Consider the following 13,931-nt stretch of genomic DNA (forward strand, 5'->3'; position numbering starts at 1 on the left):
AATTGTGTGGAGGACTCCCAGGGATCTGCAATCATGCACGGCTGCTCCAGTTGACTGAATAGTGGTATCTAGCGATCGAGCTTTCTTTTAGGTACAAGCCTTCTTCAACCTCTGCTCTTGAGTATCTGTGTGACCTTGGGAAGGCTCTTTATCTATAAGCTCCAGTTTCTTGTCTGCAAAATGATAACATTCATTTATTCACTTATTTATTCATTTGACAGATATTTATTGGCTGCTATTATGTTCACTGCTAGCATGTGAGGCACTGAAGATACAGCCAAGGAAAGACAGGTGAAGTCCTTGTACTCATTTTACAAACTACAGGAGACCAGGACAACACACATGTATGTATGTGTGTGTGTGGAGGGGTATAGGTTAGAAAAAAACAATATATATATATATATATATATATACACACACACACATACACACACACACACACACACCACATTTTATTTATATATACACACACACACATACCCACACACACATAATCATACACACACACACAAAATGGAATATTACTCATCCATAAAGAAGAATGAAATTATGGCATTTGCCAGTAAATGGATGGAACTGGAGACTATTATGCTAAGTGAAATAAGCCAATCCCCCCAAACCAAAGGCTGGATATTTTCTTTGGTATGTGGATGCTGACTCACAATAAGGGTAAGAGAGGGAAGAATAGAAGTTCATTGGATTTGACAAAGGGGAGAAAGGGAGGGGAGAGAGATGGGAAGAGGGAAGACATAATGAATGAATCAGACATAACTTTCCTATGTTCATATATGAATATATGACCAGTGAAACCCATATCATGTACAACCATAAAAGTGGGATTCTAATTAGAATAAGTTATGTATTGTGTGTATAATATGTCAAAATATACCGTCATATATATCTAAAAATAAATTTTTCAAGAACTAAACAAATTTTGGGAATGAAAAATACAATAAATCAAAATGTTCAGTGGCAAGTGCCTCTAATAGAGTAGACCATGTGGAAGATAATGTGGCCACCCTGAACATTCAGATGCATTAAAAAACAAGAAAATAAGTAACTATGATCTGGGTATTCAGGAGCTCTGGGGCACTTAGAGCACAAATTTAAGAATCATTGGAATTAAAGCAGTTTGCAAGGTGCAAATTAAGGGAATTGATAACCTCTTCAGAGAAATAATAACAGAACATATTCCAAATAAACCTTGAGAATGAGATGGACATCCAGATACAGGAGGCATTCAGAACCCCAGATAGACAAGGTCAAAAAACAGCCTCTCCATGACACATTATAATTAAATGCATAACATGCAGAGTAAGGATAAAATTCTAAAAGCCTCAGTAGAAAAAATATCAGATACTTTTAGAGGCAAGCCTATCAGAATCACTTCTGATTGCTCAGCACAAACCCTAAAAGCCAGAATGGTTTGGAATGTTGTGTTCCAAGTCCTAAACGAAATACTGTCAGTCAAGATGGCTATGTCAAGCAAGACTCTCCTTCAGATCTGAAGAAGGAAAAAACCTTCCAATATAAGTATAAATGAAAAGAATTCATGAGAAGTAAGCTGATACTAGAGAACTTACTTAACAAAATACTCCACACAGAAGAACCCCAGAGTTCTCAAAGGAACAAATATTATTTGAAGAGTTACTAAGCAAATGAGAAGCTGGACCAAATTAAATATTACAAATACATCAAAATGGCAGGAATTAATAAGCATCTCTCTGTAATAACATTGACAGTAAATGGTCTCAATTCTCCAGTTAAAAGACATAGGCTGGCAGAATGGATTAAAAAACAAGATCAGCTATGTTGATTGCAAGAGATGCACCTTATAGGCAAAGGCACCCACAGGTTGAAAGTGAAAGGATAAAAATTGATATACAATGCAAATGTAAATGGAAAACAAACAGGAATAGCTACTCTCATCTGAGAAAGCAGATCTGACACCAAGATTAATGAGAAGAGACGAAGAAGATCACCCCATAGTGGAAAGGGAACAATCCACCAAGAAGATGTAGCAATAACAAATATTTATGCCTCAAACATGGGTACCTCTGATTATATAAAAGAGACACCACTTGAAGCCTCACATAGGCCCCAGTACAATAATACGGGGTGATTTCAACATATGTCTCTCAACATTAAGTAGGTCATCCAGACATAAACTCAGTAAAAACTCTTTGGACCTGAAAAATAACAGAAATCAAATGGACATAATAGACATCTATAGAATATTTCATACAACAACAGTGAATACACTTTCTTCTCAAAATATACAATATTTTAGGTCATAAAGCAACTCTAACACAGGGATGGTAGAAGTAATCAAATATAAATATTAATAGGAGATTATAAGTAAAATGAAGCTTGATTTTAATTGTTGGTTTCAACCTAATTATACAGTTGGCATGTTTATGTTTAGGATGTGAAAAGAATATATAAATATTCTGAATTGTTAGCTTCAGGAAAGAGAAATGACTTACAATGTAGAATGTGAATGAGTGCTTTTAAGGCTGATATATATATATATAATTAATTAATTTATATATTATATATATTATATATAATGTATGTATTTTTTAGGTATCAGACATTGAAACCAGCGGGGCTTAACCACTGAGCCACATCCTCAGCCCTTTTTTATATTTTATTTAGAGACAGGGTTTCGCTAAGTTGCTTAGGGTCTCACAGTTGCTGAGGCTGGCTTTGAACTCACAGTTCTCCTGCCTCAGTCTCTCTAGTCAGTGGGATTACAGGCATGTGCTACCATTCCTGGCTGAGAGATATGTTTTACTGTTCTCCTTTACAAGGAGATAATTCCACACTCTAAAGCAAATACACAATTATTTTAACATGTTTTCTGTGCTCAAACAGGACACATAAAAACATTTATATTTTTAGTACCATACTTATAATATTCATTCATCTATTCATTCATTCAACAAAATTTATAGTGTCCTTACTATGTGACAAGCATTATTCTAGGTGCCAGGAATATAATAGTGAACAAAAAAGCAAAGGACCTATTCTTATTCAATTTACATTCTACTGAGGATATCTGACAACATTAATAATTATTCTTTAATATTACTTAATATCCAATGTGTATTAATAGCTTAACAAATATCTCCCAAGTGAACTTTATGATTATTTTATTTCATATAGGATCCAGTTAAGATCTGTACCTTGCCTTTGATTGTTATATCTCTCAATTTTCCTTCTCTCTCTCTCTTTTTTTTGGGGGTGGTGGTGGTGGTGGTGCTTGGGATAGAACCCACATCCTTATCCATTCTACGCAGGTGCTCTCCCGCAGAGCTACATTCTCAGCCTCTGAATTCTCATTTCATCTAGAAGAGTCTCCCTGTCCCTCTCCACTTGCTCATGACATGGATTGTAGAAGGGACTGGGTGGTTGTGCTGTAGAATATTCTAGCTTATTATTTGTTGGATTGCTGCTTATCTGTGTTCCTTGTAAACCACAAGTTAGACCTGAGGGCTTGCTGTGATTCAGGTTAAACATTTTTGGCAAGGAAACTTTAGAGGTGCTATTGTATATTTTACATTAGATCAAGTCTGGGTGATTGTTCCACTGTTGGTGAGCTAAGAGTGGTTATGCAAAGCTAGTTTTTTCCACCGCTGTGATCTGTACTGCAGTCTGCAACTGATTCTTCAACCCTCTGAATACCCAGTTTCTCATCAGTCTTGACACAGTTTTAGCACCCATTGGTGACCCTTGCTTGAATTACTTTATTAGAACTTGCAAATGAGTGATTTTTAAAAATTCCATCGTTTCTTAGGCCTCATTAATGGTATTCTTCTATGAAGAAGTGCTTTCCCTCATTCACATGGGTATTTGGTTACCCTGAGATAACAGGTAAAATCAGGATGGAATCTGAATTCTTCCCATCTAATTTTCAAATTTCAGAACTAGGACTTGGTGCAGTGACCACTTATAAAGGTGATAAGTCAATTTTGATTTTGGTTTTCTCTGAGTTTCTCTCTTCAGACTCTTTTTTAAACATTAAATGATATCTTTGTTGGAGTTATTCTTATTAGTTTATTTACTCTTATTAGTTAGTTTATTCTTCATGTTTAAATTGTCACAACTTCAAGATGGCTTTTATGTTCTTTTGACATGATATTATGTTTGTCTTTGATTTCTGACCCCTAAGGATATTTACCTTATATTATAAGGTATATATTATGTATGAGTTGTAAAGTGTATATATTTTCATGTGACTAGTGTATATGCACTTGAAATTATTTCATTATACCCCAAAAAATAATGTGCTTTTATTTAGTTCCCTATTTATGTAAAATTCATTTTAAGCCACTTATGTTTCTGATTATTTATCTTTTTCAAGATTTCTGTTCTAAGTCATATCTTAGTATCTTCTTTTTACATTCAGCATGAAATGGTACCTAGTAGGGTGGAATGGCATGTGTGAAGGGGATTGGACTGGCAGGCATTGGTGTCTCAGCAGTGGGGCACTTGATTCTGCTTGAATTTCAAGGATTCCCACTGTAATTGTCTTAGTATTCAATCATTGAATATTGTGATATTTTATGTATAATTCAGGATGGTGATTTTGAATTTATATCTGGTTGAGAGATTTTTCTCTAATACGTGGTTTGAACAAAACCCACTAAATAAGTGATTGAATTCATTTAGAGTTAAGGTTCTCTTCGGTGATGTGAGGAGGAATTCAAAGGACAGAGGTGTTGGAATACTGGTAAGAGTGATTGACATGGGTCCTTTGGATTTTAAGCTTTGTCCCATGGGCCAGAGATTGTAGTGAATGATGCTGAGGTTGAAGAACCAGAAAGATGGAAGAGTGGACCTGACCATGGGGTCTCTACCTTTTTATTTTAGAATGAGTGGGACATTTTGGGTGATATATCTGACAAATGTTTTAGCGAATGTTTGTTGAATGAATGAGTGACAGAATCCAGGAAATGGGGGACTGAGCCATATCTGAGGAACATGTTATCTAAGATGATGTAACAAGGAAATGAGAGTCAAACTTAGATGATTGGACATGACTGTGTTACCATAACTTTGCACTGTGTTGTATTAGTTGATTTACCTGAGTGATTTTAACATTAAATTATGAAGACTCTTCTAGAAGGATGTAAATTCAGTGATTTGAAAAGCGGGTGAAGACTCCTCTTTTAGCTACTAACTTAAAATTGATTTGGTGGGGGCAAATTATTAAGAAAATGTATTAGGTTATAGTGTAATTATATTTCTTATTTATTTCTTTAAGAATGTCTTACCTGTCCAAAAGGCAGCTTCACGAACTCTATGTATTTTTCTACGATATAACCGTAAACAAGAACAGAGACATGAGGTCATTCAAAAATTAATTGAACGTAAGTGATGATTGTCACTTATTTTGAAAACAAAATACAGAAACTAACCAAACCAATGGGCTTTAATTAAATATGAATTGTGTTAAGTATTGTTTCACCAACAGGCACATGTTGGTAATTGTCTAGTGTGTGCATTCATTTTAGTTTTGTCGATTAATTTGTGTTTATTTTGGAAATCTTTATGGCAGGATCAGATCTGCGATGAATGACAATAGTAATTACTTGGAGCCTTCTTGTGAATTTCAATACTTAAGAAGTCAAAATATGTAAATTTATGTTGAAATCCTAGTTCCTTCCTTGATGAAACATTATTTGGTACTAAAATATGAATAAAATATTTATTAACCTAATCACTTATTTTGTAATTTGTTTTCAATATTAGTAGAATTAGTAGAAAATATTTTTCCCCTTGAATAAGTATGAATCTAGTGAGTTTAGATGGTTTTACTGTCTTAAAAAACTAAGTCATATAACAAATGCAAATTCATTTTAATTTGTTAAGGGCTAAAGTGAAGGCATAAACCTTTAGTTAAAGTGTTAATTCTAAAAATAGTGGCACATACTTATAAATGCTTAGTGAATTTGCTATTCATTGAATATTTGACTCTTACTTATTGAACAGTAATGAGATTTTCTAGTTTTTGGAACTTGCCATTTTAAGCATTGCTACTTTTCAAAAAAAATAAAGTACTTTTATAAAATTCCATTTGAGAAAAATTATTTTCAGTACTCTTTGATCTTTCTTCTTGAGACCTGTTGTAACTCAGTTTTCATTTTTCATTCAGAATGTTTTAGTTTGCAAGAAGATTCTATTTGGTTTTAATATTAAGAACTTTTCTTCTGAACATTTATGCAAAAAGTAGAACTTGATCTTCTCAAAGCATGTTTAAGGAAGAATATGTTATTTGATTATTAAAAGATTTGAAGTTATATAATCCTGTATTTAATTCTAGCAGATTTTAGCCTCTCTGAATGTTAGCTAGCATTAACATTCTTATATTTTAGGAGGGGTAAGTATGTGCATCCTATTGGATTGTTTTTCAGGGTTAGATGAGATATCTTGTGTTAAGTACTTAGGATATAGTGAATGATCAAAAAATAGTAGACCTGGTCTTTTAATAATTAGTATTTGTGGCATTTAATACAATATTAATAAAACATTTTGCTGATTTTTGAGTGTCAATAATTTTGGAATCTACAAATCTGGGGAATATAATGTGATTTTTTTTCTTTTATCTCTTGGATTTGCTAAACAAATTATGGGTTTAAATAAACTTGTCACAGATTTTGTGTGTTTAATATTGTCATGCATAATTTCATGTAGAAAAAATTAACTTACTTTTTTTGTTGTTTTAGAACTTGGTCAAGGAAAAAGTTACTGGAATAGGCTTCGATTTTTGGACACCTGTGAATTTATCATAGAAATCTTTTCCAAATCATTTTTCTGTAAATATTTCTTTCTGCCTGCTATTGAACTGACACATGATCCAGTGGCAAATGTAAGGTATGTTGCCATTCCCTTTCTGTAGGCTCTCTCTTCACGTTCTATTTCCTGTGCTGTTCAGAAGTTTTTTATATACTGCCTTCCTACTTATTGATGCTTGGTTTTATTTCTTAAGCTTAGGGGTCTTATTAAAGAAGTTGGTGCTTATACCAAAGCAATGGAGTATTGACCTTATGTTTTCTTCTAACAATTGTGAGTCTTTAATCCATTTTGTTGATTTTTGTGCAAGGTGAGAGATAAGGATCAAAGTTCTTCTACATATGGATATAGTTTCCCAGCACCATTAGTTAAAAAGGTATCTTTTCTCTAACATGTAGTTTTGGCACCTTAGTCAAGTATCAGATGGCTCTATGTGTGTGGGTTTGCCTTTGTGTTTTCTGTACTATTTCAGTGGTCTTTGTGTCTGTTTTGATGCCAATGCCATGCTGGTTTTGTTACTATGGCTATGTAGTATAATTTGAGATCAGATATTTTGATGCCTCCTGTATTGCTCTTTTTGCTTTGGCTATTTTGAGTCTTTTATTCTTCCAAATAAATTTTAGGACTCTTTTTTAGTTCTGTGAAGAATATCATTGGTATTTTGATGGAAATTGCATTGAATCCATATATTGCTTTTGGTAACATAGCCATTTGATGATATTAATTCTGCCTGTCCAAGAATGTTAGGGGGTCTTTCCATCTTCTGAAGTCATCTTCAATTTTTTTTCAGTGTTCTATAATTTTCATTGTAAATCTATCACCTCTTTTGTTAGATTAATTTCTAAATATTTCATATCTGTTTTTTGAGTTAGAAAACCAACTTTCCATGTGATAAATCATCACTTATAAAAGCAGCTGACAAAAATAATTCAAAAGAAAATGAATCATCTGTACTTTGGTCAGTGTGACTAACAGCAGTGCAGACTCTTAAGAGCCATCTGCCAGTTCAGAAATCAAGTGCTTAATCAAATATCACTCCATCAATTTGGGGAAGTAGGAGATCATTGCATAGGAATTTGTCTTGGTCCTCACTCTTCTGCCTGGGCAGCTGTCAGCCAAAGATGGGTCCAGTTACCTGGCTTTTGGGTACCAAAGCCTTTACCCAGTGCTGTAGAGATGTGCAGATAGAATGAAGGCTATCACAGCCCAGAGTGGTAGGATTGTGTAGGTTAGGAGGATTGTTTCTGGAGCCACATGCCTGAGCTGAGATTGCCCCTCTATACTGGCTGGGTATCTTTGGGCAAGTTAGAAGACATCTTTGTGCATTGATTTCCTGAGTACCTAATTCATAGGAAGGAATTAGGAATTAGGAATTTTAATAATTTACACAAAGAACTTTGCTTACCAGAAATGTGTGGTTCTTAATCTCAAGAATTTGATAAACTTATGGGCCCAGGATTCTTACAGAGATAACCATTACTGCGCCTTTTGTAGCTTCTGCTGAATATGTTTCTAGACATTCCTTGGGAAAAAATAAAGCATGCATAGACTATTGAGTGTTTTTATCCTTCCATAAGTAAATGTTTAAATGTTTACCTAAATTAACTGAGTTTAGATAATATTAAGGCTAGGAAAACCCTGTTGGTATTCAAAGAAGCCTCTCCTCAGCTGCCAGAAATGAAATGCCTTCCTGGGGCCCTGGGACTCCTTGGTTGTGTCACCAGCATCCGTGGTGAGTGCTGAGTGATGTGTCAATAATTTTAGAGTCTGGGGAATATAATGTGATTTTTTTCTTTTATCTCTTGGATTTGCTAAACAAATTATGGGTTTAAATAAACTTGTCATAGATTAGTATTGCTGCCATGCTGAACATTCTAGAGAAAGACCTACTTTACCTTTTTTGAGTGCTTGAACAGAAAATTTTGTCATATCTGAAGACTTCTCAACTGAAGATTCTGCTGAGAAAGCATCCTAGAAACTCTCAAAATGAGATTTAGCTGTCTCAAAGCTTGCAATAGAAATAAATTCATTCACAGATGAATGAGTGAATCCAGCAGCTGTGAGAGAGACTGTGGCCCAGCATCCCTGCCCCAGACGGGCTCTGGCTGAGGAGATGGAGTTCTGCAAAGCAGAGGGTTTCCTCTGAGCCATCTCCTCCTGGGAAGGCGTTCTTCCCAGGTTACCTCTTCCTCCTCAGCATTCTTCAGCCTCCTGTGTCTTTCTTGTAAACCTAGTCTAGACTGGGTGTGCTTCCTTTCATCTCTCTTTTCTCTCACAGCACTTAGCACGTTGGTAATCTCTCAGATCTCAGGGTGTGACTATCACCTGCTGAGGATGTATGACTTTATCTCCTGCAAGGACATCTACCTGGACAACAGCCCATGTGGCATTTCCATTGCATATCTAATAGGCTCCTCAGATTGAATCTGTCCAGAATTCAGTCCTGATCTTCCTTACTTGCTTTGCTCCTTCTGCAGTCTTTTTCATCTCAGTAAATAACCGGTTCATCTTTTTACTTGCTCAGGTCAAAATTTTAATTCCCCACTTTTTTTTTTCTACGTGAAGTATCTCAGCATATCCCGCTGCTTGCAAAATATATATAGAATCCAGCTACTTCTAACCCCTCTGCTGCTGCCTGTCTGGTGCATTAGACCAGTAGCTCTTACAAAGGCCTCTCGTTTCTCTTTTCTTCTTTACCACCTACAGTCTAATCTCAAAACAGCAGCCAGATGATATGACATTTCTTACTGCAGAGCCACAAGCTGGCCTCTTGTCACTGCTGTGAGGTCTCCTGCTAATCTCTCTTTGACTGTTTCTACACAAAGCCAGTTTGCTCAGGTGGACCGCTTACTAATTTGGGGCAACACCAGAGGCAAGGTCCCTGTAATGCTCTTCTCCAGATACTTGCATGGCTCATATTCTGCTACTTTTTAAGTCTTTGGTTAAATGCCATATCTCCAGCGAAATCTCATTGATCCCCTCTCTCACCACCTGCTTTAAAGTTGAACCACCCCTCCTCCTCTTGTTTCCCTCATTTGTTTCTCTGTAGCACTTAAACAACTACCAGAAAAAATTGTGCACATTTGTTTATTCTCTCTTCCGTATCCCCATACTGGGATGTGAGTTCCCCAAGAGGAAAGAATATTATTGGTTTTATTCCTTTTCATATCTCAGTATCAGAATAATGAATTTCAGACACATAAAACACACTTCATAAACATTTATTGCATGAATAAATGAATTCTCAGGCTATCTCAAACTTGGATTTTCTTTGTTCTGTGTTACTATTATTCTTCACTGAACCATTCATTATAAATATTAATTTATTACAGAATGAAACTTTGCTATCTGTTACCCAAAGTCAAGTCAACTCTGAAGATTCCTGCAGATAAGCATCTACTTCAGCAGCTAGAAATGTGTGTGCGAAAACTGCTGTGCCAGGAAAAAGACAAAGATGTCCTGGCTATTGTGAAGAGAGTGAGTGTTCCTTTTGCCACAGTCTTTGTTTCTTGCATTCACATAGTATTAAGCGTAGTTTTACTACTTTAGCTTGACAGGAGAGCAGTATGTTATGATATTTATATCCTTGCTAAAGTAGTAAATGATTTGGTTGGTGTGTGCTACACAACAGGATATGAAAGTTCCTTCTGAAGGGCTGTGAGATATTGTGCTTTTATTTATAGTGTATAAGCTCCAGAGGAGCTTATAGATTTTTCTTATAAGTGATTATATTCCAGTAAAATTTGGTAAAATTAAGAAAGTCACATCTTATAGAAACAGACTTGGAAGGGCCTCCAGATTACTTCAGTGGATAGCTTGACTTTACAAAAGTCCTTGATCTGGAAATTCTGCATCTGCTGCAGATGGTGTTAGTAAGTGGCAGAGCCAAGACTTGAACCAAGGGCTGGTATTGACCCCTCAACCATATTTCTTTTAAAATAGTGTGACATTTATTATTTTTGTTTTGTGTTGTTTTGTTTCAGTATGAGGTCTTATTATATGGATTGTTTGGGAATATTGGAAAACTAAAACAATTAGTATTTGGGTTAGTAGGCTCAAACCTTAAAATACTTTGTAGTTTTCAAAACCTTTTTGCTGAATATATAACTGGAAACTCTTGAAATGAGAGTTATGACTTTTATCTGTTATAAGATCAAACTGAATTAGAGTAGTTACTTTTATGAAGCTGAATGTGACCGTTAGAACAGTTTTTGTGCATTTATTTTTTGTGTGAGAAATTAATTTGTTAATGTTTTAAATAGATTAGCATCATTGATAAGAAAAAAAGAAAATCCTGTGATTTTTCCCCCCTTTTATTCTAAAGATTGTTGCCAGGTGTCATAAGGAACTTTTTAATAAAGTGATTTGATAACTCAGTTATTAATTAGTAGAATAATTTACTGAAATGTGAATTCCTCTTTCCTCAATAGAAATAACCAGAAAACACCCGAAGTTAGACATGCAGCTAGATTTAAACACACACATGCATGCACATTTGGTTCTGCCAGACACGTCTGTCTTTACTATTTAAGTATAATTATTTTAACTTGTCAAAATAATAAACGTGAGAGAGTTACTTTTCCAAAAGAAGTTATTAATTCAAGAGATATTATAAGGTGGGGTGGATCTCCTAAAAATCAAAGGGAGATCAGTAGAAGAAAGAGACTATGATAGGAAGCAGGGAGGGAGGGAGGAAGGGAGGGAGGAAATGCTGGGGAGTGATATTGGCCATATTATATTGCTATATTGTATGCATGAATGAATATGTAACAACAGATCCTATCAATATGTACAAAATATTTTGAACCTGGAAATAAAAAGAGATGTTATAAGCTACCTCCAAAAGCAGGTACAATAATAATGTAATTAAATTAGTAGATTGTTAATCCATAATGGATTATTCTGGAGTGTAGCTTTTATTTTAAGCATATTTTTCATAATGAGGTTAATCTGTCTCATGAAATTCTGTAGTTAACACTGATCAAACTGAGGTATTATTAATTTGGGAAACTGAGGGAGCTGCACCAAGCTTGGGGATAAAAATGGTTTTAGCTTACTGTAACTAGGTTTTTAATATGGAAAGTAATTTTGTCTAAAAAGGGATATTTCATGTCATGAAACATACATTTTTTATAAATTTGATCAAATAGAGTATCAAATAAATCTTATATGTTGACAATAGATAGCTTTAAGTTTATGAATGTATAAATTTACTTTGGTCATTAGGGTTACTTTTGTAGAATAAATTTTAGGAGAATTGTTCTCTGTCAGAAATAGAACCATGGATTAGATTGACCATTATTTGATTAGAATTATGTTTTCAGACTGGTGATTAGAATTATGTTTTCAGATTGGTGTATTCTGAAAGATATCCTGAATTTAAGAAAGAACTTTTCAGAGCAAAGCCTTTTCTATTGGTCAGACTACTGAAATGATAAACAATCTCTGTGGAAAGGACCTAAGGATTTTAATCCAACTGAGAGCTTGCTCCATGTATATTTAGCTAAGAAACTTTTTAATATTTCAAAAACTGTGTTCTATTTCTTAAAGTTCAGAAAAGATTGGCACTGGGAGTTAGGAATTAATTAAATTGAATTTAGTGTTTAAAGCCTCTAGACTTTCCCCTCTTAATGTTAAACACTTCAGAAAGTTAAAGTGGATCCTGGCGCTAATACACAGAGGTTGATTGAAACTGTAGAACTGGGTAGAACTACGGAGTTTTCTCTTCAGCTCTCCTGCAGTGTGGTAGTCTTCCCATTGAACCTCCTGGGAAAGGAGTCTCTGAGAAATGGTTGATTGCTTGAGTTTAGTTACTGTTGAATAATTCTAAAAACTTCCTTTCCAGACTGTACTAGAGTTGGACAGAATGGAAATGTCTATGGATGCTGTAAGTGAACTCTCTTTACCTTATATAGAAAGAAAGGTTTAAACACAGGCGCAAAGTCACCATGAATGTTGGCCATGTTGTTACAGTTTCAGAAAAAGTTTTATGAAAAAGATTTGTTGGATCAAGAGAAGGAAAGAGAAGAACTACTTCTTTTGGAAATGGTATGCTTTTTTGTTTTTAACACACATACACACGTGCTCTTTTTTGATAAGTGTTAACTGTGCTTTCTTATTAAACTTAAAAATAATTTCTTTTATCATATTACTTCTTTTCTTCCTAGTGTCTTAAGAAGGGTCTTGGTTTTCTGAAATCTATTCTTTCATGAACTGGAAAAAAAAAACTACATTTGAGAGCCTTAAAAAAAAAACTACTATATGGCAGTAAAACTGACATAAAATTAACTGCGTATATTTAAAATACATAATTTGATGAGTTTTAACATGTGGACCTAACCTTGACCCCATTACCACCATCAAAGTACCAAGCATTTTCATTCTCCCATGTTTTCAGATGCCTCTTGGTAATTCGAATCGTCTCTTCCAGTCCCTAGAATCCACTGATCTAGTTTCTGTCACTATATTTCTAGAATTTATATAAACTGAATCATTTGTCATTTTTCTTTCTATCAGTGTAATGATTTTTCAGATTCATCCATATTATATGTATCAATTAGTCATTCCTCTTTATTTTGGGGTAGTATTCTATATTATGCATATGCTTGTCTATTTACATTTTAACAGATATTTGGGTTACTTCTAGTTTGGGGATATTACAATAAAGCTTCTGTAGCTGTACTAGTGGGTATGTAATGGTATCTCATTATGGTTTTAAATTTTATATACCTTGTGCCTAAAGATTTCGAGCATCTATCCTTTTTATTTATTGGCCTCTTGATGAAATTTGATTTCAAAATTTAAAGTGGATGGTTTCTTATTATTATTGAGATGTCAGAGTTCTTTGTGCATTATAAATACAACTTGTTAGTTACATATTATATATATTATAAATATTTTCTTGGAGTCTGTGGTTTATCTTTTCATTTACTTAACAGTATGTTCTTTTTTTTTTTTTAATTTTTTATTGTGGGTTGTTCAAAACGTTACAAATTTCTTGGCATATCATATTTGACACTTTGATTCAAGTGGGTTATGAACTCCCACCTTCACCCCATACACAGATTGCAGAATCACATCAGTTACACATCCATTGATTTACAAATTGCCATCCTAGTGTCTGTTGTGCTCCG

The 13,931-nt window shown here is 34.4% G+C and overlaps 1 protein-coding gene across 10 annotated transcripts in view; it reads left to right on the top strand.

Annotated features, from left to right (window-relative positions):
* Positions 1–13,931, top strand: part of Ppp4r4 (protein phosphatase 4 regulatory subunit 4) — a 106,633-nt gene that overhangs the window by 71,722 nt on the left and 20,980 nt on the right. For all 10 annotated transcript variants that reach the window (XR_007345954.1, XM_048799257.1, XM_015488484.2 and 7 more), the window contains 5 exons: positions 5,270–5,375; positions 6,732–6,879; positions 10,131–10,275; positions 12,644–12,685; positions 12,772–12,846. Coding sequence is in view for 9 of the 10 variants with exons in the window: in XM_048799257.1 (XP_048655214.1) it covers positions 5,270–5,375; positions 6,732–6,879; positions 10,131–10,275; positions 12,644–12,685; positions 12,772–12,846 (516 nt within the window). In the remaining variant the exon portion in view is untranslated. The remainder of the gene's footprint in view (positions 1–5,269; positions 5,376–6,731; positions 6,880–10,130; positions 10,276–12,643; positions 12,686–12,771; positions 12,847–13,931) is intronic.

The sequence above is a fragment of the Marmota marmota genome, unplaced genomic scaffold, assembly GCF_001458135.2.
Source record: "Marmota marmota marmota unplaced genomic scaffold, marMar, whole genome shotgun sequence".
NCBI lineage: Eukaryota > Metazoa > Chordata > Mammalia > Rodentia > Sciuridae > Marmota > Marmota marmota.